This window comes from Vulpes vulpes, chromosome 16 (assembly GCF_048418805.1).
Source record: "Vulpes vulpes isolate BD-2025 chromosome 16, VulVul3, whole genome shotgun sequence".
Taxonomy (NCBI): Eukaryota; Metazoa; Chordata; class Mammalia; order Carnivora; family Canidae; genus Vulpes; species Vulpes vulpes.
The window spans coordinates 50,584,846-50,606,999 of NC_132795.1; the positions used below are offsets into that span (position 1 = coordinate 50,584,846).

Consider the following 22,154-nt stretch of genomic DNA (forward strand, 5'->3'; position numbering starts at 1 on the left):
CTGGAGACTCTCAAGAGTTCTCCCACTGAGCTGCCTGCCCTCACACTCTCGCTAAACTGTCTGAACTCTAAAACTGCTGACACCTGGAAGAGGGATGGGGGCACTGCACCTGCTCTCTCTCCACTCAGGCAAACGGTGTGTGGCCAGACTCCCCTGGGTGGTGGCGCACCAAGCTGTAGGTCCACACCGCACAGCAGGAGGCGGTCACACAGGCTTCCCAGAGGGTGTGTGAGCACGCCCAGACACATGCACAGACACACACACTGGAAGGGGGGGCCGGGGGAGCTGGAGCACATGTTACAGAATGCCCCTTTCTGTCCAAAGCCCAGAAGATGCTCCGTTGCCATGGTTTTGCACTTCTTTATAATTCAGTTCTACGGGCCATTCTCTGTGCCCAGAAAAGACTGGAGTAAGTAAGAACTCTCTGCAGTTAATTCCAGAATAGGAAATCGTTACATACAACTAGGCCTGCATATAAACATAACTACTTTTCTCTTGTTTTTCCAACAGTTGGGCCTGTTTTTTTAGACATCATGCCATTTTCTCCTTCTTCCCACTTTCTTTTCCTTATGATTATTTTCTAGTTTTTGCTTCAGCTTTAATAATTCCCCATTCAGTAAAATGTGATTTCTGTTCCCGTTCAGCATCGTCAGAGAAGAGGGAAGAAGAGACAGACACTGTAGCATAATCAGAAAAGGCTTAGCAGTGCAAGATGACAAGAAACAGCAATCAAAGGCACACAGATTGAAAAGGAGGAAACAACTTCCCCCTCATTCACAGAGGATATGACTGTGTATGTACAAAATGCCAGAGAATCTATTTTTTAAAACCTCTAGAGTGAGTTTAGTAAGGCCAACACACAAAAATCAATCATATTTGATGTATAAGCGATGAACAAACAGAAACTGAATCTTTTTTTAAAATACCATTTATAATAGTTCTTCAAAAAGGGAAATACTTAGATATAAATCTAATAAAGCATATGCAGGATCTGAATGCTGGAAACTACAAACCAATGATGAAAGAAATCAAAGGAGCAACTACATAACCAGAAAAACATTCCTTGCTCATGGGTTGGAAGACTCAGCACAATAAAAGTATCAATTCTCCCCCAAAGCAAGCTGTAGATTTAACTCAGTTCCAATCAGTCAGAGCAGGGTTCTATACAGTTACAGATAAGCTACTCCAGAACTTACGTGGACGGGCAAAAAAAGTAGAAGAGCTAACATGAAGCTGAAAGAATCTACTACCCAATTTTAAGGCCTGATACAAACCTATACTACTCACGCCAGGGTGGTACTGGTAAAGAGATATGAAGACCAGTGGTACAGAATTAAGTGTCTGGAGACAGGCCCACACAAATAGAGCCATCTGATTTCTGACAAAGGTGCAAAAGCAATTCAACAGACAAAGGATAGTCTTTCTGACAAATGGTGCTGAAATAATTGGTCATCCACATGCAAAAAATGGCAACTTGACCTAAACTTCACATTTTCTACAAAGACTAACTCAAATGGAACATAGATCTAAACACAAAACATAAAGCCATAAAGCTTTTAGGAGAAAACATACGAGAAAGCCTTTGTAATCTTGGATGAGGCAGAGTTCTTAGAATGGCACTAAAGGCAAGACCCTTAAGAAGAAAAAACTGACACACAAAACTTCAACAAGATTATAAAGCTCTTGCTCTGTCAAAAACAGCCACAGAACTGAGAAGACAAACTACAGACCGAGAGAAAATACCATGGATCGCATATCCAACAAAGAAGCTGTACCCAGAATATATAAAGAACTCTCAAAACCCAACAATAAAAATCTCAATTAAAAAATGGGCAAAGAAACTTCACCACCAAAGAAAATACACAGATGGCAAATAAAGCCCATGAGAAAATGTTCACCATTGTTGGCCATTAGGGAAACACAAACAAAAAAAATGAGATCCCACTACACACCTATTGGAATGATTAAAATAGGAGTGCCTGGGTGGCTTAGTCGGTGAAGCATCTGTCTTTGGCTCAGGTCCCGATTCCAAGATTCCAGGATGGTTCTCCCTTTGCCCTCTGCCCCTCCCCCTGCTTGTGCTTTCTTGAATAACAAATAAAATCTTAAAAACAACAACAACAGGGGATCCCTGGGTGGCGCAGCGGTTTGGCGCCTGCCTTTGGCCCAGGGCGTGATCCTGGAGACCCGGGATCGAATCCCACATCGGGCTCCCGGTGCATGGAGCCTGCTTCTCCCTCTGCCAGTGTCTCTGCCTCTCTCTCTCTCTCTCTCTCTGTGACTATCATAAATAAATAAAAATTTAAAAAAAAAAAAAAAAAAAAAAAAAAAAAAAAAAAAAAACAACAACAACAAACAGTTAAAATAAAAACTAGTGATGATGCCAAGTGCTAACAAGGATGCGGAGCAACTGGAATTCTACTATACTGCTGGTGGAAATGCAAAATAGTACAGCTACTCTGGAAAAGGGTTTGGTGGCTCTTATAAAACTAAACATATACGATCCAGCAGTCCTATTCCTGGCTATTTACCTAGAGAAATGAAAACTCAAGCCTAAATCCAAATGCTCATAGCAGCTTGATTTGTGATGGCCATCAGGTGGAAGCCACCCAACTGTTCCTCAACAGGTGAACAGATGAGGGAATGTCAGTACACCTGCACGATGCCATACTACTCAGCAGTAATGAGGAATTAACTTTTGATCACTTGGATGATACGCCAAAACAGTATGATGTGTGTGAGAAGCTGGTCCCAAATGTTACATATATTATATGATTCCATTTATATGAAACTTTCAAAAATATAACACCAGTGGCAGAGAAGAGATCCCTGGTTGCAGGGGTTATAGTCAGGGAAAGGACATGACACGAGGGGGGTTTCTGGGATGGTGGAACTGTTCTGTATCTTGATTGTGGTGGTTGCATCAATCTATATACATATACAACAAATTCAAAGAGCTGTATATTCCCCCCAAAAAGTCAATTTTACTGTATGATGATTAAAACCAGAAAAAAGAGGCTCAAAAGATAGAATTCTCAGCGGATGAAGGAAGGTGGCTTTTACACTTTCCTCAGTGCGCCAGTTCCAGGAGGTGTGCCACACTTTAGGGCCATCAGACTGGAGAACTCCATCTGCAGGGACACTGCCACCAGGTCTTCTGGAAACTTCCCCAAGAGAGTGCTCTTCTTCCAGCAGAGCCTCTGTGCTCTCCTGCTGAGAAGGGCCTTCGTGTCAATCATGCAGAAAAGGCTGACCATGCAACATACCTAGAACCTTCTTTAATTCTGGTGTGAAGAGAAGGAAAAAGACATCCAAGGGAAGACTCTGGAAAAGACAGAGATGTCTGTGGTCCACTCGCCTCAGATGCCCTTCTTGGGAGAGCTGCCAGAGTGGCTGGAATGGCTCACAGAGCCCTGTGGGGATTCACAATCCTCGCAGGAACTGGTGACATTCCTGATGGGATGCAGCCATGAGTGCCCTGAGGAGAACAGGGCCGAAGAGACTATGGTCCCCCAAAGGTGGTCAGACTCTGCGCCAACAACTGAATGGGAAATAGGCAGCCCAGGGGCAGCCAAACAGCTGACCTAGCATTCTCCCAGGCTGGCTGGAGTTCCTTCTGTATGGGAAGGCTGCTGTCTTCTTTTTCCAAGTGAACAGTTTCTAAAAGGCCACACAGGGAGCAATGAGGGAAGCCGGGGTCATTCCTAGGCCATGTGATCAAAGCAGACAGCTCACTGGCTAACGAGTCAAGGCAAGGGCTGGAAAGTGTGAGGTTGATGGATGCTGGCCCTTAGCTCTGCTCTTGTCATGAGCCCTCGCTGGTCCCGGACTGGACTGGCAGCAGTGAGTGCTGGTATGCCCGCATCTGCCACCCCATGACGGACCTTGCTTCATCAGGTCCCTCTCTCCCATGCTTGGACACCTGCTCTGTGGACAGCCCTCTACTTGGCCCGTTTAAGGGCACTTCAGAGCCCAGTCTGGGTACCCTCCAGCTCATTCACACAGCCCTTGGCAACGGTATTTACAGATTTTTTGAGCTTGCCCCATATAAAATATAAGAGATACATCTTATATTCAACTTGAATATATGTGCACAAGATCAAACTCCTACAGAAACATAGGGGTGGGGACATCCAGTCACTCGTGTATTCACCACATACCATCTACTATCTTTCTCACATCATTTGTCCCACCTGGCCCCAGCATTTATTACAACATGTGTCATTCTTGCTAAATCATTCATGTGAAAAGTGAAACATTTTCTACTCTAACTTATCTTATCTCATTTTACAAAACTTCTAGCTGTGACAAATGAAATTGGTTTAATAGCCCATTAATGGGTTGCAATCTACATTTTTTTTAAAGATTTAAAAAAATTTATTCATGAGAGACACAGAAACAGAGACATAGAGAGAGGGAAAAGCAGGCTCCCTGTGGGGAGTCTGATATGGCACTTGATCCCAGGACCCCAGGATCATGACCTGAGCTGAAGGCAGACGCTCAACCACTGAGCCACCCAGGTGCCCCATGCAATCTACAATCTACAATTTTAAAAAAATTCTACTTAAAATGGAATCACATAGATCTAGGTTCTAATCTTACTTTGCCATAACTGATTTGGGCAAATTCCTCCTAGGACTTTGGTTCCTCGTCTGAATGGCACGAGTAACACCTCTTGTAGGTACAGGCTAGCATAAAGCACAGGGCCTGGCACTCGGCAAGCTCTCAGGAAGTTGCAGCATTGTTAGACCACAAACACTAAAATCTGCCTCAGGGGCTTCTCAGCCTTACCATCTGGGACACAGCCTGCTCCAAGGAACTGCATCCGGTATCCTTATTTAGAAGTCTATTTATAGAGTGACAAAACACTTGTGGTAAAGTTTACTTTTTATTCAACCGATGTATCTATAACTTGCTTTCCATTAGAAAATTGTATTTTTTAAACTTCCTGACATTCTTACAAGTTTTTTTCAGATCTGGCTCCATTATCGGATTCCTCATTCAGCAAATATTTTCTGAGCATCTAGCAGGCGCTGTACCAGGCTACTCAGGGAGACAAAATACAGGAGGCCTGGCTCCTGGCCAGCAGTACTCCAAAACGGCTCCATGGGCTCCAAGGTGGAATTGTACCTTGGTCCACTCTCCTTGACCAAGTCCACTAAAGATTCTCCCTGGCTTCAGCCAACCTGGAACACACTCTTTTCTTCCTCTGCACCTTTGCTGGTATAATTCATTCTTGCTGAATATTCTCTTTGCTGCCACACAACTAACTGATGAATTGGTGCCTTAAGTCATCTTCAAGAGTGATGAAAGAGAATTCCTGCATCTTTAGCATTATGCCTTATATCATGCATTATGCGCATATGGATTTTTATGTATTTGATGTTTTAATCCACTACTTGATTTTCCTTTTCATCCCCTAGCCAGTGAACAACCCCTGTATCGCCGTGATACTGTATAGTCTTTAACAACTTCCCTGCACATCCGGGTATCCAAGGGACATCTTCCCTGTCTCCGGCCCCACCTAGAGCCAGTCATTCCTTCAAGGAGCCTGGGTTCATTTTAGAGAACAAGGATATCAAGAAAACACAAAGTGGATGCTACAGGGGCTCAAGGTCCATAATATTTTTCAGTGAAAAAAGCTGGGAAATAAATACTTTCTGGAAGGAAAATTATCAACCACGAATGCATACTGCTTGTCCTGACTTAAAAAAATTCAAAACTAGAGTTTTTAAACTTCTTCGCTTCTATATCTGTGTTTTAAGCTGCAAATCTTGCTTCCTAGCAGCATAAACACGACTGTTTACATTATCCTAAACGCAGAGTATGTGACATGCACATATACATAAGTATGTAAGCATGTATAAGTATGTATTTCAGAACGGTCCCAATACCGGTCCTCACAACACCATGTGCTCTATGATTTCTCTGTGACGCTTCTGTCCTCAGGATGTAGCCCACTAAGGCAATACGGTTAAAATGTTTTAGGGTCCCTTTTAATAACTCTTTCTGTGTAAGAGCTAGATTCCTTCTTTTCTTGCCCACCTTCTCATTTTCATTTGAGGGTATGCATCTGTATTTTTAAAAATTTGTGAAATTAAGTAAAACACACAGGATTTTGAAGTAAAACGGAGACATGCGAAGAATTCTCATTTCTATCTCTCTCTATCCCTATTCTATCTATATTTAAGAGGATATCCTATCCTCTTAAATTTTAAAAATTAGTCTTTATTTTCTTGCAGTTTCTCTTTGAACATACATGGGAAGTGTGAGTGTGCACACATATGTGTGTAGGCAGTCATTCACATTTCTCCCTATGTTACACAAGATAGTGGAGTGCAACCGTCCTCTGTGGCTGTTGTTTACATACAACAGCAGACTGCTCCGCAGAATGTACTGATTGAGGAGGACTTCAGCTATTTTTGTAGTGTGCTGTATTTCACTGTATGGATACAAGACTCCTTCCTGAGGGACATCTGGGTTGTTTCTGACTTCCTAGAATTATAAATAATGTACGGTTAATGGTCCTGAGCTCGTCTCTGGGACAGACTGAAGAGTCCAAGAAGAACATGTATTAGCTTTGTTGGTCATGATCAAGTCCCTAGCCCGGGGGCTGCTGCAGGCCCACAGGTGAGAGCCGGTGTCTCAGCATGTGGTTTCACATGTACTTATCTCTCCATGGGCAGGGCAGAGCACTGTTTTGTGGATTTGAGGGCCCTCTGCATTTATTTTCATGTGGATTGTCCATTCATGTCTTACATCCATTTTTCTATAAGGCCACTGGTCTTTTTCCTCATTTTCAGAAACTCTGTATTGTGGATGTCAGCTTTCTGTTCGTGATTTAAAGTATTTCCCATTTTGTCATTTATCGTTTTACCCTGCCTATCCTTTTGTGCCATGTGAAGAGTTTTGTTTTCTTTTTAAGTACACTTAAGTTTACCAAGATTTTTCTCGTACTGCTTCCAGACTGAGCTATATAAAAGTCTTCTCAGCTCTTACTTCATGAAGGAATTCAGTCATGTTTTCTTCCAACACTTGCAGGTTCAGGTGTTTTAACATGTAGATTTCTGTCATTTTGGAACCCAGCCAAACCAGTGCACAGTCTATGGGATGGATCCAATTTTATCAAAAGATACTGGATACCCAGTTCTCCCTACCACCATTTATAAAACTGTCCTTCTTTTCCTCCAATGCCTTGAGGCATCATCTTTATCATATATGTAATTCCCAAAAGCACTTGTATCTATTTCTGGATTTTTCTATCCTGTTCTATTAGCCTGTTTCTTCATGAGCTAAGGCCGTACCATTTTTAGTTGTGGAAGTTTTACGTTTTAATATCTGGTAGTTATCTATCATTTTTCAGAGACTTTCCTGGCTATTATTGTTCATTTATTCATCTACATAAATGTTATAACCAATTTATCTAGCTCTGTGAAAAAACCTGAGGGTATTATTAGATCAGATTAAATTTATAAGTTAACATAAGGAGAAATGCCACCTGCATGAAATTGGGTCTTCCTGCCCCAAGCATATGGTGTCAACAGGGGCCATTTTCAGGCAAGATGCTTCCCTTCTAGTCCTGCCTTTATGAGAATAACCAATATTTTGAACAGCAAGATTAAGGAATTTACAGGGCACCTGGGTGGCTCAGTTGGTTGGGCATCTGCCTTCAGCTCAGGTCATGATCCCAGGGTCCTGGGATCGAGTCCCACATCAGGCTCCCTGCTCAGTGGAGAGTCTACTTCTCCCTCTACTCCTCCCTCCTCACTTGTGCTCTCTTTCAAATAAATAAAATCTTAAAAAAATAGATTAAGGAATTTGTGAGGAAATAATTTATGTCAGAGGAGTGACTTATGACACGAAGGTTTTAAAACATCTGCACTGAAGATATGAGTAACTCAAGAGGGGCGAATTTGGCAGTGCTGGGCAACATATGCAAGCAGGGGACAGGCCAGCAACTTTCAAATCATTAATCCCAGTAGTTGCCTCTAAAGCAACTTTGCAATGAGAAACTGGGTTTAGAGGAGTTAAAATAATCCCCAAATCCTTGAAGATCAGCTCCTGCACGGTTGAATTATCCTCTCTCCGTAACTACTAACAAAGTGTGGCTTTCCCAAAAGCCTGTCGTATGTCCCTCCCCTTGGCTCCTGGACCTATCTCACTCCTCTCCACATATTCCTCTGACACTCGGCTGCAACCTGCTGCTTTGTATCATTCTTGCACTAAACCAAATATTTCTTTTACTGCTGCTCTAAGGAGCAGTGTTCCAGGACCGACTCAGGGTTGGGAGGTAATCTCCTCTGACTGCCCCCTCCACCCCCCGCAAAACCCCACCTATCAGCCTGACTTCAAACTGCTTCCCTATCAGCATGACTCTTTAAAATTCCTGAGAGTTTTTTATAATTTACAAAATAGAAAATTTATCATGTGATCATTTACATTGTATAAAACAGGATTACTGGGAATGGTTGTTGAAATTATCTAATAAATGAACAGCAGAAACTAAGGATGTGAGGCTCTTCGCCATCAAAGCCCAATAACATGTAATATGGACAAGCACTGCCATAGTTGCTGGTACCCCGCAAGAAGGGGTGGACATTCTAGTTGTTTGACTTTGAGACAGAACATGTGAGCCGCAGAAATACCTGTTTCACTAACTACAAAGCCTACCACACGTATGTGTGGTGTTGCAATTTTCGTTTGTTCCATCCTAGGAGTCTCATTTTCACACAGTTTTGGATAAATTCCTCGGTTGCTTAAGAGCCTATTTAGCACCTCTTCACCAAAGCATACAAGGATTGGATACCAAAAAAGAGAAAACCCTATCTTAGCTTGAATCTAGCCACAAAGGACGATGGGGGAAAAGTCAACAAAACTGTCATCGGTGGAAGACAAAGGGTAACAAACAGTGAGTCAGACACTGAAGTCTGGACAGACAGGCATGACAAACCCAGCTTAGCCAGACGCCAAGCTGAGGCCTTCTGGGAGTCCAGACTGGAAGGTGAAGGGCACACAAAGGAGGGGAGGGTGGCCGTGAGCACTGCCCACAGGAGAAGTCCTCCATCAACTCCCAGCACACACCCTGACATTGTGCAGACTGGCGCAGAAGGGTCGATCGGAAACCTAGCCGTCATGAGGGTGCTGGCGGGGATGGGGAGGGCGTGCCGACTCAGCCCTCCTGACACAGAAGGGAAACGGAAAGACAACTCACCACACACAAGTTAGACCTAGAAACACAGCCAGCTTCGGAAGTTAGGTTCATGCACAACATGAGAGTGCTCTGGGTCACCTGAGGTCTGCAAGACACGGTTCCAAGTGCCCAGGATGAAAGGTAAGTGGAGAGGCTGTTGGAAAGGCCCAGCGAAGCCTGGTCGGTCACATTCTGGAGCCAAGTAATTACAAAGGTATTACAATTGTCTCAGTGACACTGAGCAGCCTGAGAAAAGAAGCAAGGGGAGCCTGAAAACACTGCTGGAGGAAAGTGGTGAAAGACCTAACATAGCAGACTTCACACACTCTGGGAGGCTCCTTACAAATAGTTTCCCCATTTAATCAGTCTGCACGGAGAGCCTACTTACAACTGGTGCTGCCAGGGCACTGGGACAGTGAAGATGAGACACCTGGTCCCTATCTGCCCTCCCTGCACCTCCACCCCAAGACCCAGGCCACCTGCCCACCTGCCCACCTGCCCACACCTCCGTCCCAGGACCCAGCATCTCTGCCCACCCTCCCCACACCTCTATTCTGGGACTCAGGGTCCCTGCCCACCTGCCCTACACCTCCATCCCAGGACCCAGGGTCCCTGCTTGCCCTGCCCACACCTCCATCTTGGGACTCAGGGTCCTTGCCCACCTTTCTCACACCTTCATCCTAGGACCCAGGGTCTCTGCTTGCTCTGCCTGCCCTCCCTGCACTTACAATCTAGGAATAGGAGTGGGGGTATGAAGCAAATACAAAACATATCCTGTAAATGCACAGAATGACAGATGGCAGGAAATGTGCCAGAGGAAAGGGAAGTGAGTGCCAAAGGAATAGGAGACGTGGGAGTGGGGGGGGGGGGGGGTGGAGGGAGAGGCGGGTAATGATTTTAAGGGAGGAGGGGCGTAGGAAGGCCTCTGATTAAGATGAGCAAAAACCTGAAAAAAATGAGGGAGTGAGAATCTGGCAGAGAGAACAGTACACAAGGCTCCAGGTAGGGGCACAGGGCAGGAGGACTGCCGCTGCGTCAGAGCAAAGCGGGCAAGAGGGGTAAATTCCAAATTCCTCAGCTTGATACTCAAAGGCCTTCCAGAATCTTGACCAAACTTTTATTCGCCACCTTATCTCCTTAGGAGCCTTCCAAAAGAAAATCTCCTTTCTAGACAGTTACCTCTTGTTCTCCTGGGAACACATTGGCCATCCTCCCACCCTACTCCTGTGCTCCAAAACTCTCTCCAGCTTGCAGAGGCTCTCCTGCCCTCCCCAGGATACTCTGCCCATGGTCACGCTTCCCCCGCTGAGCGCTGAGCATTTGTCACTAGAGCAGGGAGGACAGGGAGGGATGGTCACAGGCAAGGTCATTTTCTATACCTCCTTCTATACTAGATGCCTACAGTCACAAGCTCTACTCCAGGAAAGAGTCCCTTGGTGTTCTCCACGCAGGAGTGGCCATGGTCTACACTAGTGCTTCTGAAATTGAACCTTCCAACCACCTGGGCATCCTGTTCAAGTGCAGGCCCTGATTCAGTAGGTGTGAGGTGGAGATTCTGCATTTCAGACAAAGCCCCAGGGGATGCGTCTGTGTTTGGTCCAGGGTCCACACTCTGAGTAGTCAGGTACCCACAACCTGGATGGAAACTGACCCAAGAGAAGCCATGCAATTATTCTCACTTAGGACCTGGAACCAAGACACAGAGGGACTCTATGTGGCAGCCGTAGGCCGCGAGCAGTGAGGTAAGGATGCGTGAACAGTCGGCCAGAACACGGAGCTCGGTGGCCTCTGGCTTCTAAGCGCTTCAGATTCCCTCAGGTCCTGAAGGCCCTTCAGCCCCTGCTCTAGACTCCACATCCTCACTGTATCCTTAATATAGACTCTTGGGCTCAGCTTTTCCTGAGCCAGCCTGAGAGCAGCTAGAAGGAAGAGCCCTGACCAGACCAAGTCAGAGAGGAGGGGAGGTTATCCAGGAAGGCCCAACAAGTTTAAGGGCACACATCTAATTACAGTTGAGCCAATTAGGGTGAGAAAACTATTTTATTAAAGTACAACACAGTACAGAGACACATGCAAAGATGTCACTGTGTATGTGTTTTTAGTCAGCAATATTAAGCAAAAAAGAGAATGGTCGAAGGGATCCTGCATCTGGTGGAAATAATCTATTTCACCTGTCATGTGTCATCACAGAAGAAATGGCCACCCCTTCTGCCTGGCAGCAGGAAAGCAATGCATAAATACCTACTCTAGGCCGGACACACACGGACGGACGGACGGACGGACGGACGGACACACACACACACACACACCAGCTAAGGTAACTGCCCTCTAGAAAGAAAAACAGCCAGTCAACGGAGACTCATACGAGGGGAAAGAGTTACTAGGGGTTTTAGAAATGCCATGGCTAAGGCCAGCATAGACAGAGGGAATTAACTTTCCCCCCATAACTTCTAGCCTCTCACTATTTCTCTAATTGCTAGAAGTCTAATATTATTTTGCACTAATCACTTTAATTTTTGATGTTCAGGTTATATGTACCATAAAGTGAAGTAAAAACACAGGTTTAAATGGAAAATCTCTGAAAATCTGAAAAACCTGGGAGTCAAAAGGTAAAGGCTTACCTGGTCCATCCATCTGCTGAAAATCAGGACCACACCTACAACACCCCAGACAGATATGGTTTTTAAAAAAACAAATTATACTTCAATCCAGTTAAGTACAAACAGTTGCAACCCCATTGCTCTCAAACCAGCCTCTTCTGTTTAAGCCAACATTTGAAAAACATCTCCACGACGACCTAATTTTTTTTCAACTTTAATTAGAGACCATTTAGACAAGCAACCAACTTCTGCCATTCCCGGAGGTATAGCTTAAAACAGATTTTTGTGTAATTACTAATAATGACTAGGCAAAAGCAGGGAAGAAGTACATGATAAAAGAATAAAGAGCAAAGGCTTGTATAAAATGTCCTATTCACTGGATTTGGAAATTTCAAAAAAAAAAAAAAAAAGGAAAATAGACACTCAGTAGCCACAAACTGTATTTTAATGCTACAGACGTTTAATTTTTTTTTATTTTAAAGAAAAAATCTTTAAAGATTTTATCTATTTATTCATGAGAATAACATGAGATTCATGAGAATATTCATGAGAGAGAGAGGCAGAGACACAGGCAGAGGGAGAAGCAGGCTCCCTGAGGGGAGGCCCGATGTGGGACGCGATCCCAGGACCCCGGGGTCATGCATGTCCTGAGCCGAAGGGGCAGAGAGTTCCCAACGCTCAACCACTGAGCCACCCCGGTGCCCCTAATTTTCTCTTTTAAAAGGAGTACCTAATATTCTACGATTTTATCTATTATTTTTGCTCCTACTCTTCCTATAAAGGTTAGAGGGAACTGGAAAAGGTCCAAATGTCACATTAAACCAGAGCCTGGAGAAGCTGAATGGTGTTAAAGTACAACACAGTACAGAGACACATGCAAAGATGTCACTGTGTATGTGTGTGTTTAATCAGCAATATTAAGCAAAAAAGATAGAATGGTCCAAAGGATCCTGCATCTGGTGGAAATGATCTATTTCGCCTGTCATGTGTCATCGCAGAGAGAAGAAATGGCCACCCCTTCTGCCTGGCAGAAGAGTAATTGTAATTGAAAAAGTACGGAGCACTCCCCCTGGAGCACTCCTGCTGGGTAAGGCTCCGTGCAGGTGCTCAGGAGAGTCACGAGTAGGAAAGCATGGGTTTTACAGCCTCACCACCGTATTCTAGACGGTATCTTAACTTCGGCTCAAGCTCCCGAGCTGGTCCTTGTAGAAGGCACCGTGAGAAGCTTACTTCTCCCTGTAGCTGGCCCACGGACAGCCAAATCTCCTGCAGCCCTGCCTTTCCTAGCTTCTTCCTCTTGAGTCTCCCCTTCATTTCCCATCTTATCTCCACACCCTTCACCGCAGAGGCCTGTGGCCAACTTCCAACTGCTTCCCCTATCTGGGATCCTCTCCAATCCTTCCATACTGACACTCTTACCAGTTGGGACAGGCTAGCTTATGCTGCAGTGACAAACAGCTCCGGAAATCCAAGCAGCCTAAAATAACAAAGTTTATTTCATGTTCACGTCACTCAGCTGTGTGGTCTTGAGTACATTACTTAACTTCCCCTGTCCTCAGTGTCTTCATCTGTGAAATGGGAAAAATAATATCAAGAGAAGTAAAGGAGTTTAGAGCTAAATACTTAGAACTGTGCCTAGCACTCTAGCACCTACTAAGCACTCGGTAAGTAAGTGCTAACTGCTGTTATTCTGAGGAAGCTTCTGCTGATACCCCAAGTGGTGATGAGAAGCCTTAGTGCTTACTCCCCCTTCAATAGGTTACCTCTCCATTTAACCGTCTGTGTCCCAAACTGGACCCTAAGTTACTCAAGATTAAAGACTGCATCTGACTCAGTTTTTGGATCCCAGAGCTTAGCAGTCTTGGCACAAGGTAGACACTCTGCAAATGCTTGCTGAGCAAAGGGGACTAATGTGGAATAATAATCCCTGATGCCTGGACAAACCCCACCCAAGATGGGTATATACGCAGAGGACGATCAACAAAGACACACTCTCAGAGGCACCTGGCCTGCAAGAAATCAGCGTGGAAGCACTTGCTGAGGGTCAGGACTATCATCTGTGGGTGGGAAAGATTGCTTCAGGGGCCCTGAACCAGGCCACGGCGTGTACCAGGACCCCCAGGACGTGGGCCACTGCTCCCAGGGAAGTCTCAGCAAAGGAATGTGGATGGATTAGCACAAGTCTGTCTCCACCATAGGAAAAGAATGCAATCCAAGATTCCGCCCTGTTCCTCATTCCTTATGTAGGCCATTATTCCTCGGCACAATGCTGCACTGGCAGATAAAAGCCAGCCTCGACATGGTAGGATGTTCTTAGGTGATGAAAATGCTCTGTATCTCTTGATTGGGGTGATGGTTACACAGGTGTATGCATTTGTTGACACTTATCAAACGATTCACTAAATATCTGTGCATTTTGTTGTCTGTAAATTAGAGAGAAGCCAGTCACCACGGACTGCTCTACCCACCATTCTGGTTTCCTTAGTCCCCGTGAAGGAAAGAAGAGGGAGGGAGGGAAAAATTTATGAGCAGTTAGGCAAATCTGGCCCCTGCCGACGACATTATTAAATACTACTTATCCTGAAAGTTTGCGCCGCCATCAACACCCTTGGGCAGCCTTCCTTCCTTCCTTCAAGCTTCGGAGCCACGTGAAGGATGGGGGATTCTCTGCCCTACCCCACTCTGGGCCTCACTGCACAGCACTGCCTTCTAAACTCTATCGTAAAAACACAACTCTCCAGATAGCACGGTAATCCTTTTCCCTTCTAGCATTTTCCTCGAGGTGCTGAGTTACTTACGGGCTCAGACCACTTCTCTCACATCCTTCTCCCCAGCACTCAGCATCATGCTTGGCACATAGTATGCCCTCCACAAATATGTGTTTCTCTGGTGATATGTTTTTAAAGTTCCCTTCAAAGATATGAGATATACTGACTTTAGATAAGAATGTTACTTCTAAGAAAGAATAATGTCTAAATTACATTAAATCTTGGTAATTCTGTAAAGGTTTAATCCCCTCGATTTTGGATATGTATGAAGCCTTGAAGCCTACTGTCATGATTTATAAGTCCATAAAAGCCATATATTTACTGGGCAGAATAGACAGTAAGCCTGGAATGCATAACACAGCACTAGAATTCTTGCTATAAAGATTACTGATGCCTGAGGCTTTTAAAAAACGAGATGTCACATGAAGCTGTTCATCAGGAGCTTGCCTAAGTATAAAACATTACATACTGCTCTATCAATTCCACTTTAAATTACAGCTCCTGGCATTCTGCTGTGAGTGTGTGAGTGTGTAGGCATGCGTGCATGCGCAAGCACACAGGCCAGCGTGTGTTTAAATTAACACCTGGCAACCTAAAACAACATCTTCAGATAATTGTCAGCACATGAAACGGTGCGCCAAGGAAGAATTCCCCAAGCCGTGGACTGGCACACATCAGAAGCCATCCTGAAATCAGGTGTGAGAGTCCACAGACAACCTCAGGCTTTCAAAGCCAGTCGTTTGAGTCTAAAGTTTTGAACCAGAAATAACGTCTGAGACTAAAGTAGGTCTATCTCGAGCTACAAATATGCAGTTTCATTTTCTGAGTCTTTTACATGGATCCAAAGTGGCCAGAAAGTCTGCCATGCCACACAGAGGGAGACACTGATGCTCCCACACATGGGCTTCAGGGGACTCTCCAAGCACACCAGCAGCGAGGTCACCCACCGCCTTCGCCGGGGAGGGCAGTGAGCAGGGTGGACAGTTCAGAGCCAATCGTCAGGCAGGAGCCCCGGAAGTGCAGGGTGACGGGCTGACATAGACTATGGGGGCTTCCTGACGCCTCTGTTCCAAGACAAAGGGCAACGTGACTCACTGCCGTACAAACTCCCCAAGTGTCATCTCTAATCTGAATGTGTACATCTCCCCACAAAAGCTAAACTTTGTGTTTTCTCTTTCATAGATTTAAATAAGCTCAATGAACAGTGTACACGGCAGTCTGAGAGATGCCAATTTAATAAATGTAGCCTCAAAGAGTAAGGCTGCTTGGGGAAAACTACATCCGGGCTTAATTTTCTAATAATGCCAAGCTGAACTGTTTATAAAAGGACAGTAACACTTAAGAGAGAAAAATACATTAACTTGAGAATTTTCCTCATACTTTTAATTAACACCTAAAGTTCCAAAACAATTGGACTTTCGAGGTTAGTATACTCCAAACTCCTTGAATCCTATGCACAACGTGGGGAAAAAATCATCTGGACCCTCTTTGTATTTACTGATACGGCACTAAGGCTTCTTCTGAAACTGCTGGAAATGACTTCTCAAGATGAGAAACAACCCTGTCTTACAGAGAACACAGAAAGGACCAATTTCTTTCTCCCTTCAAAGTGCTGAATGAAACATCCACTCCTCCTTTGGACCACACCTGACAGGGACCCCGGGGGGCTGATGACACTTGGGGGGGGGGGCGCCTGTCAGAACCCAGAGCCTTCTTGGCCCTTCCGAGGCTCCTGCTGGGGCCTGGTGCCCAGACTAAGGGCAGTTCCTCAGCCAGGTGGGTGGAAGGTGCACGTTTTACAGAGCAGCTGGTACTACCCCTCTCTGCACTGAAGCACCGAGATATTTTTTTGTTTTGTTGTGTTGTGTTTGGGGTTGGGGGAGGGAGGAAGATGTAGCCGAGAAAGTTGCCAGGGCTGAAATTCCAGCAGGCAGGAGACACGCCCTCCCCTCCCGCTCCAGAGGCCTGCCAGTCGGATTTTTCCTGTCAACACCCCCGCCACCCACCTCCCTGCTCAGACTTCCCAGGCCCTCCTCCTCCACACCCCCAGCCCCCAGGCTGTCCGTTCTGGGGCTGCAGGTGCAGACCCAAAGTCACTCCTTGCCATAGAAAAGAGGGCGTGATCTGCTTCAGAAAACATCTGAAACTGTATCTCTCCTCCTAGTTAGGCTCCTCACGCTGGTCCCTGCGTCCTCCATGGTCATGCATCGATCCCACGGGATTCAACAGATTGAAAATGTCAACTCTGACAGCCCTCATGCCCCCAATGCTGACCATGGACAGAGATTGCTCTTAAAGGTCCCTGGTGGATTTTTCCAGTGGGTAAATTCAACAATGTCACGAAATCATACCCAGAAATTAGTCTCACACTAAAGCAATTATTCAAATGTCCAAGAGGAACATGAGCTAACTGCAGCTTGGGAAGGATTTGTAACATAAGATGTACAATAATACAAATAATACAAACAGTTCAACCTGAAAAGGACAATCATCTCCCCACCAGACACACAAGGAAGCTTCGGATTGGCCCCTGGGCTTGTGAAGGGAGGAAGGTCTCCCTCACTTCTCAGGAGAACCACTGTCTGCCTGAGGGCCTCCTCAGAAAACGTCACACAAAACCTGGAAGGACTCTTTAAAAAGTTCGTCATGGCTATTTAACTGTTGTCTTTATTAAAGAAAATGTTATCGGGACACCTGGGTGGCTCAGCAGTTGAGCGTCTGCCTTTGGCTCAGGACGTGATCCTGGAGTCCCAGGATGGAGTCTGGCATTGAGCTCCCCACAGGGAGCCTATCTCTCTGCCCTGCCTGTGTCTCTGCCTCTTTCTCTCTGTGTCTCTCATGAATAAATAAAATCTTTAAAAAAAAAAAAAAAGAAATAAAATGTTATCTGTTAACATATAATACACACATAGACACTCATATGTAAGCAAAGAGAATAAATGTTGCTTAATCGTTTAAAGAAAAATCAAATATTAGTATTAAAAGGAAGTTTTGAAATGTCAGTTTTTAAAAAGCTTAAGAATTGTCTAGATAAGCAAAGACAATCCTATTTTAAATTTAATTTACAAAAACCTTACTCTTACACCTGAAAGATTGAGACTGACTGTTCTATAGGCATTAATAGAAATCCAATCTGTGACAGACAGAGAAAACCGGAAGAATATCATTGGCTAACCATGTTCCCAGTAGACAACTATCGGAGATGTGACCAACACGGACTCTCGGCCAAACGTGGAGAGGAAAGCAGGCGGCTGGGAGGTGGTGTGGCCTGGTCTGGAGCCTGGGTCTGGAACAGGTGGATTGGGTCTAGAACAGGTGCACCGCTGACTGTGCATCACCTTGTGCACTGTATGAAATCTGATGGGCCTACCTCTCTATATAAATTTATAAGACAGTGATAATAATATGACCTACTCTAGGAAATGTCATGAGCATAAATGCACTGATAGACCGTAAGGGGCTGAGAGGATGTCTGCCACACAGTGTGACTACCCTATGCTGCTTCCAATATCATGACTATTGCTATTATTCATTTTAGAAGTAATTAACTTTTCCAGGGGCTTGAATAAGACTTAAAATTTTATTTTTCCAATCGAAATAAGTGGCCAAGGTAACTGATGCCTTTTCTCCAAAAGAAGGTGTCCAAGTTATTACTCTTCGTGTTGTGAAGAGTGTGAGCAAAGAACAGGCCACACTGATAGACCACAAAAGTTAAGCGTGGTTGGCCTCTCCCAACCATCTTAGTGAGTTTGCACTCAGGAAAAGATGTTAACACATCACACAAATATGCACAAGACTGATAAGGCTTTCAAGTGTTTCCCCTCCGGCACCTGGGTGGCTCAATCTGTTAAGGGTCCGACTCTTAATCTCAGCTCAGGTCTTAATCTCAGGATCGTGAGTTCAAGCCCCATGATAGGCATGGAGCCTACTTAAAAAAAGAAAAAAAAAGGTATTTCCCCTTCAAGGTGCATTTACATTTTTCATAGATCTAAACTAAAAGAAACAAAAGTAGCATGATGGACTCACACAAGAAAGAACTGTCTTTGCCCAGGGGAAGGGCAGCTCTACAAGACATTTCCAGCACAATGCAGTCCCGAGACTTCCTGAAGCTGACCTAGGAGGCTGTCTGTTTTCTCTCTCTCTGAGGACGAACCTGCCTAGCACAGGACCATGTAGGATTCTCCTCCCTAGGGTCCTGCACTCAGCATTCTTGAGCTCGAGGCTGCTGCTTGGCAAGAGAGAACCAGCCAGTCCTTGTGCAGAAGGAGGGCAGTGACCATCTGCAAGCAGCTCATGGAGGGTATACGAACTGGCGGTAAAAGAGCCTAGCCTTCTCCCTTGCTTGGCTCCCATTTGTGGGTGCTGTTTGCTAAAGAGCCTGTCTCAGAGAGGCTGAGGCCCGCTCCAAGCGCTCTGGGAAGAGCGTCTACAGGGAGATAACTGCTGTGCTCTGAGCTGGGCCTTCCCTCCACACTTAGGAGGCAGAATGAATGACACAGTGGAATGCAGGCTGTGGAGCTGGACGGGATAAAATCAAACAGATCTTTAGAACGCCCCCTCGAGGACACAAAGGAAGCACGCATAAAAGGCAGTCAATGTTATCACCATCAATAATTATTCAATCCTCACAACGAGAGTATGAGGCAGGTTAATATCTTATTTTATGACAAAGAAACTGAGACTCTGAGAAATAAGTGGCCTGTACAAGGCTGCCTTGATAGTAAGTCAAAAAAAAATACAAACTTAAACTTTCTTTTCCCCAAAATCAAAATGTACCCACACTTGAGGTAAGAGTGTGCAGATGCTAGAAGCAGGCAGTCAGGGAAAGGCTCACACAGTAGTGGGGACCCAGAAGCTCTGCTTGGCTGACAGCACTCACATTTGTGCCTAATCCTCCATGGCCCAGGGGTCCTGGGTGTCATGTCACCCTGTCACTGGGCAGACTCTATATAATCCAAGATGCCGGAAACAAAAAGCCAGAGAGGCAGAAAGAGGTGAAGGCGTCCAGGAGCCAACTGGACAAAGTCCCTAGAGGCTGGGTTTTCAGGACCACAGTGGGGGTGCAGGCAAGAGGCCTTCAGCCTAAAAAGGGCAGTGACAAGGAGGGAAAAACACCAGGGTAGAAAGAGGCCCCACTGGAGGCTGCCACTTCATTAAAACTCTGTTCACTAGTTTAATGAGGCTTGTGATTTGCCCAGAGTTCTGGGGGAGGGGGACAGCAGGCCATTAAAACATGTGGGTGCTGGGTCCGCACTCACACTGCCAGTGTGAACCCCTAGTCAAGACATAACATTAATACAGAAACTGGTAAATGGGTGAGATCTGTGGGCCCTCTAGAATTCGAAGAGATGGAAGCAAAGATAAACTGCTCTTTAAAAAAAGTCCACAACCCAAGGACCAGGAAAACCCCTGGGGGCAAAATACAGAAAGGGAGGGACGTAGGGAGGAAGAGAGGGATGGATGGAGGGAGAAAGGGGAAAGAAGCATTGCGGTGGGATGGTGACCAATGAGAAAATCATACCCTAAGGGCCAGAAATAATAAAACAATCCACAACAGCATAGAAGTATGACTAAAGACTAAACATACGTAGAGAGCACAACGAAGGAATATGTTTCTGTGAAAGAGTGCCAAGATCATCTTCAGAGATGAAAGATACTTTAATGAATTTACTAGGACACACAACTGCTCCAGTGGGGTTCAGAGCCCATCGGCCAAGGACATAAAGCCCTACGGCCCACCTCTGTACCCCTACGTCCCACCCTCAGGTCCCAGGGAAAGCCAGCACGCAGCAGGCGGGCCTGCACACAAGGCCACCCCTTTCCTCCACCTGCTGCCCTGCTCATTCTTCTCTGAAGGCCTAAATCCTGAGGCTCCTCTGGAAGCTCCAAGGTGAGCCACTTATACCAAGCATTTACAACACTTCTACCGCCACTCTGAATACTTTACACACACCACTCTATTGGAAGGATCCATTTTTACACCTGTCTTCCCCTTTATACTGTGCATTCCTGGGGAGTAAGCATGAGGCCAAATCCATTTCTGCATTCCCCGTGTCTAGAGTCCTGGCTGATACACAGCATATGGCAGATACATATTTGTTGAGCTGAACTAAAAGCTCTTGCCACTATGCCAAATAGCATGTTCGTTCATACTTGGACTCAAAATTATTCCTGACTTTACTCTTAAGTGCAACACAGCAGCAGATTTAAATTCAAACTAAAATCCACAGCTTGAGACTAAATATCATTCTTGGTCCATTAGAATGTGATAGGTATGAAATTAAATTCTATTAGAACAAGATAAGCAAATAGGCTTTTAAGAGACTGAGGGAGGCCTTCAAGTCCTGATGAAAACAAGTCCATTATAGGGACATGGCTTTGATCCTCTTAATTTTGTTGCTGCCAGAGGAAAAAAAAAAAAAAGAACTAAATATGCTTAAGATCAAAACTGTTTCAGATGTCTGACAGACAGCTCCACTTCATTCTTTTAAAGAATGAGAGAACTCTCCACTATTTGAAATAAGAGCACTTTCCTCATTTAACCAAAGCAAGGAAGCCTGGGGAGATATAAAGAAATTTCATAATGTCAAGACCACTCAGAGATTCCTCAGGTTGGGATATATAACAGAAAGCACAGACACACATTCAGCAGAAGCTCACAGAGCTGAACCTGAATACCTGACAACATAGGGTAAATTAAAACTCCCGTTCCTTTGATTGGGGGGGGGGGGGGGGAATGTTCAGCACATTGGAAGAATAACCTTTATGTTTTCTTCTCTCCCTCCCTCTCTCTCACACGTTCTCTCTCACACATTCACACACCATCTACCACCTCCATACCAGCTATTAATTATTTGTTAGCAAAATTATCTAGATACTATGCCAACATTTTACTTCTTGAAATATTTCCATTAAAAATATAATTGAAACTCTAACTGTTAAAGCCCCTGGACCTTGGCCGAGGAGGGCTTGAGATATTGTCCGGCCATGCACACACACATAGGAGAAAGAATAACTTCAGTCACTAATGAACTACATGTATTCTCACCTTATCAGAACTCTAGATGCAGACCCCTTACCCCCCACTTTTTTAAAAAAAGATTTTATTTATGCATGAGACACATAGAGAGAGAGGCAGAGACACAGGCAGAGGGAGAAGCAGGCTCCCTGCGGGGAACCTGATGTGGGACTCGATCCCAGGACCCCGGGATCACACCCTGAGTCCAAGGCAGATGCTCAACCACTGAGCCACCCAGGTGCCCACCGCCCTTAATCCTTTTTTAACAGCACTTTCTTGCTATTAAAGTAGTTCACATTCACTGTAAAGACTGAAAAAAATTTACAGGAAGAAGAAACACATCCTTAATCTTACCAACCAGAGACAGCTGCTACTACTATTGTAGTGTATCTGTTTGGGGTCATTTTGTTATGTGTTTATGTATTTGTGCTCCTTAAATACACACACATTGTAGACAAAGGTGAAAGTAGTGGCTCATTACATAGAGTACTGTGCCCTGTTCTGAATTCCCACTGACTATATTGTCCTGAGCACAGACTATATGGAAAGAGTAAATGCTCTCGGAAAACATGATTTTT

At 45.0% G+C, this 22,154-nt stretch overlaps 1 protein-coding gene across 2 annotated transcripts in view; it reads right to left on the reverse strand.

Moving 5' to 3' along the window:
* The window catches only part of ATXN10 (ataxin 10), a 165,963-nt gene that overhangs the window by 57,417 nt on the left and 86,392 nt on the right, over positions 1–22,154 (reverse strand). The window contains exon 10 of one of the 2 annotated variants that reach the window (XM_072741972.1): positions 12,281–13,358. The exons of the other annotated variant lie outside the window; for it this stretch is intronic. Coding sequence (XP_072598073.1) covers positions 13,326–13,358 — 33 coding nt within the window. The 3' untranslated portion in view covers positions 12,281–13,325. Of the gene's footprint in view, positions 1–12,280; positions 13,359–22,154 lie in introns of those variants that run through there. 2 annotated transcript variants of the gene reach the window in all.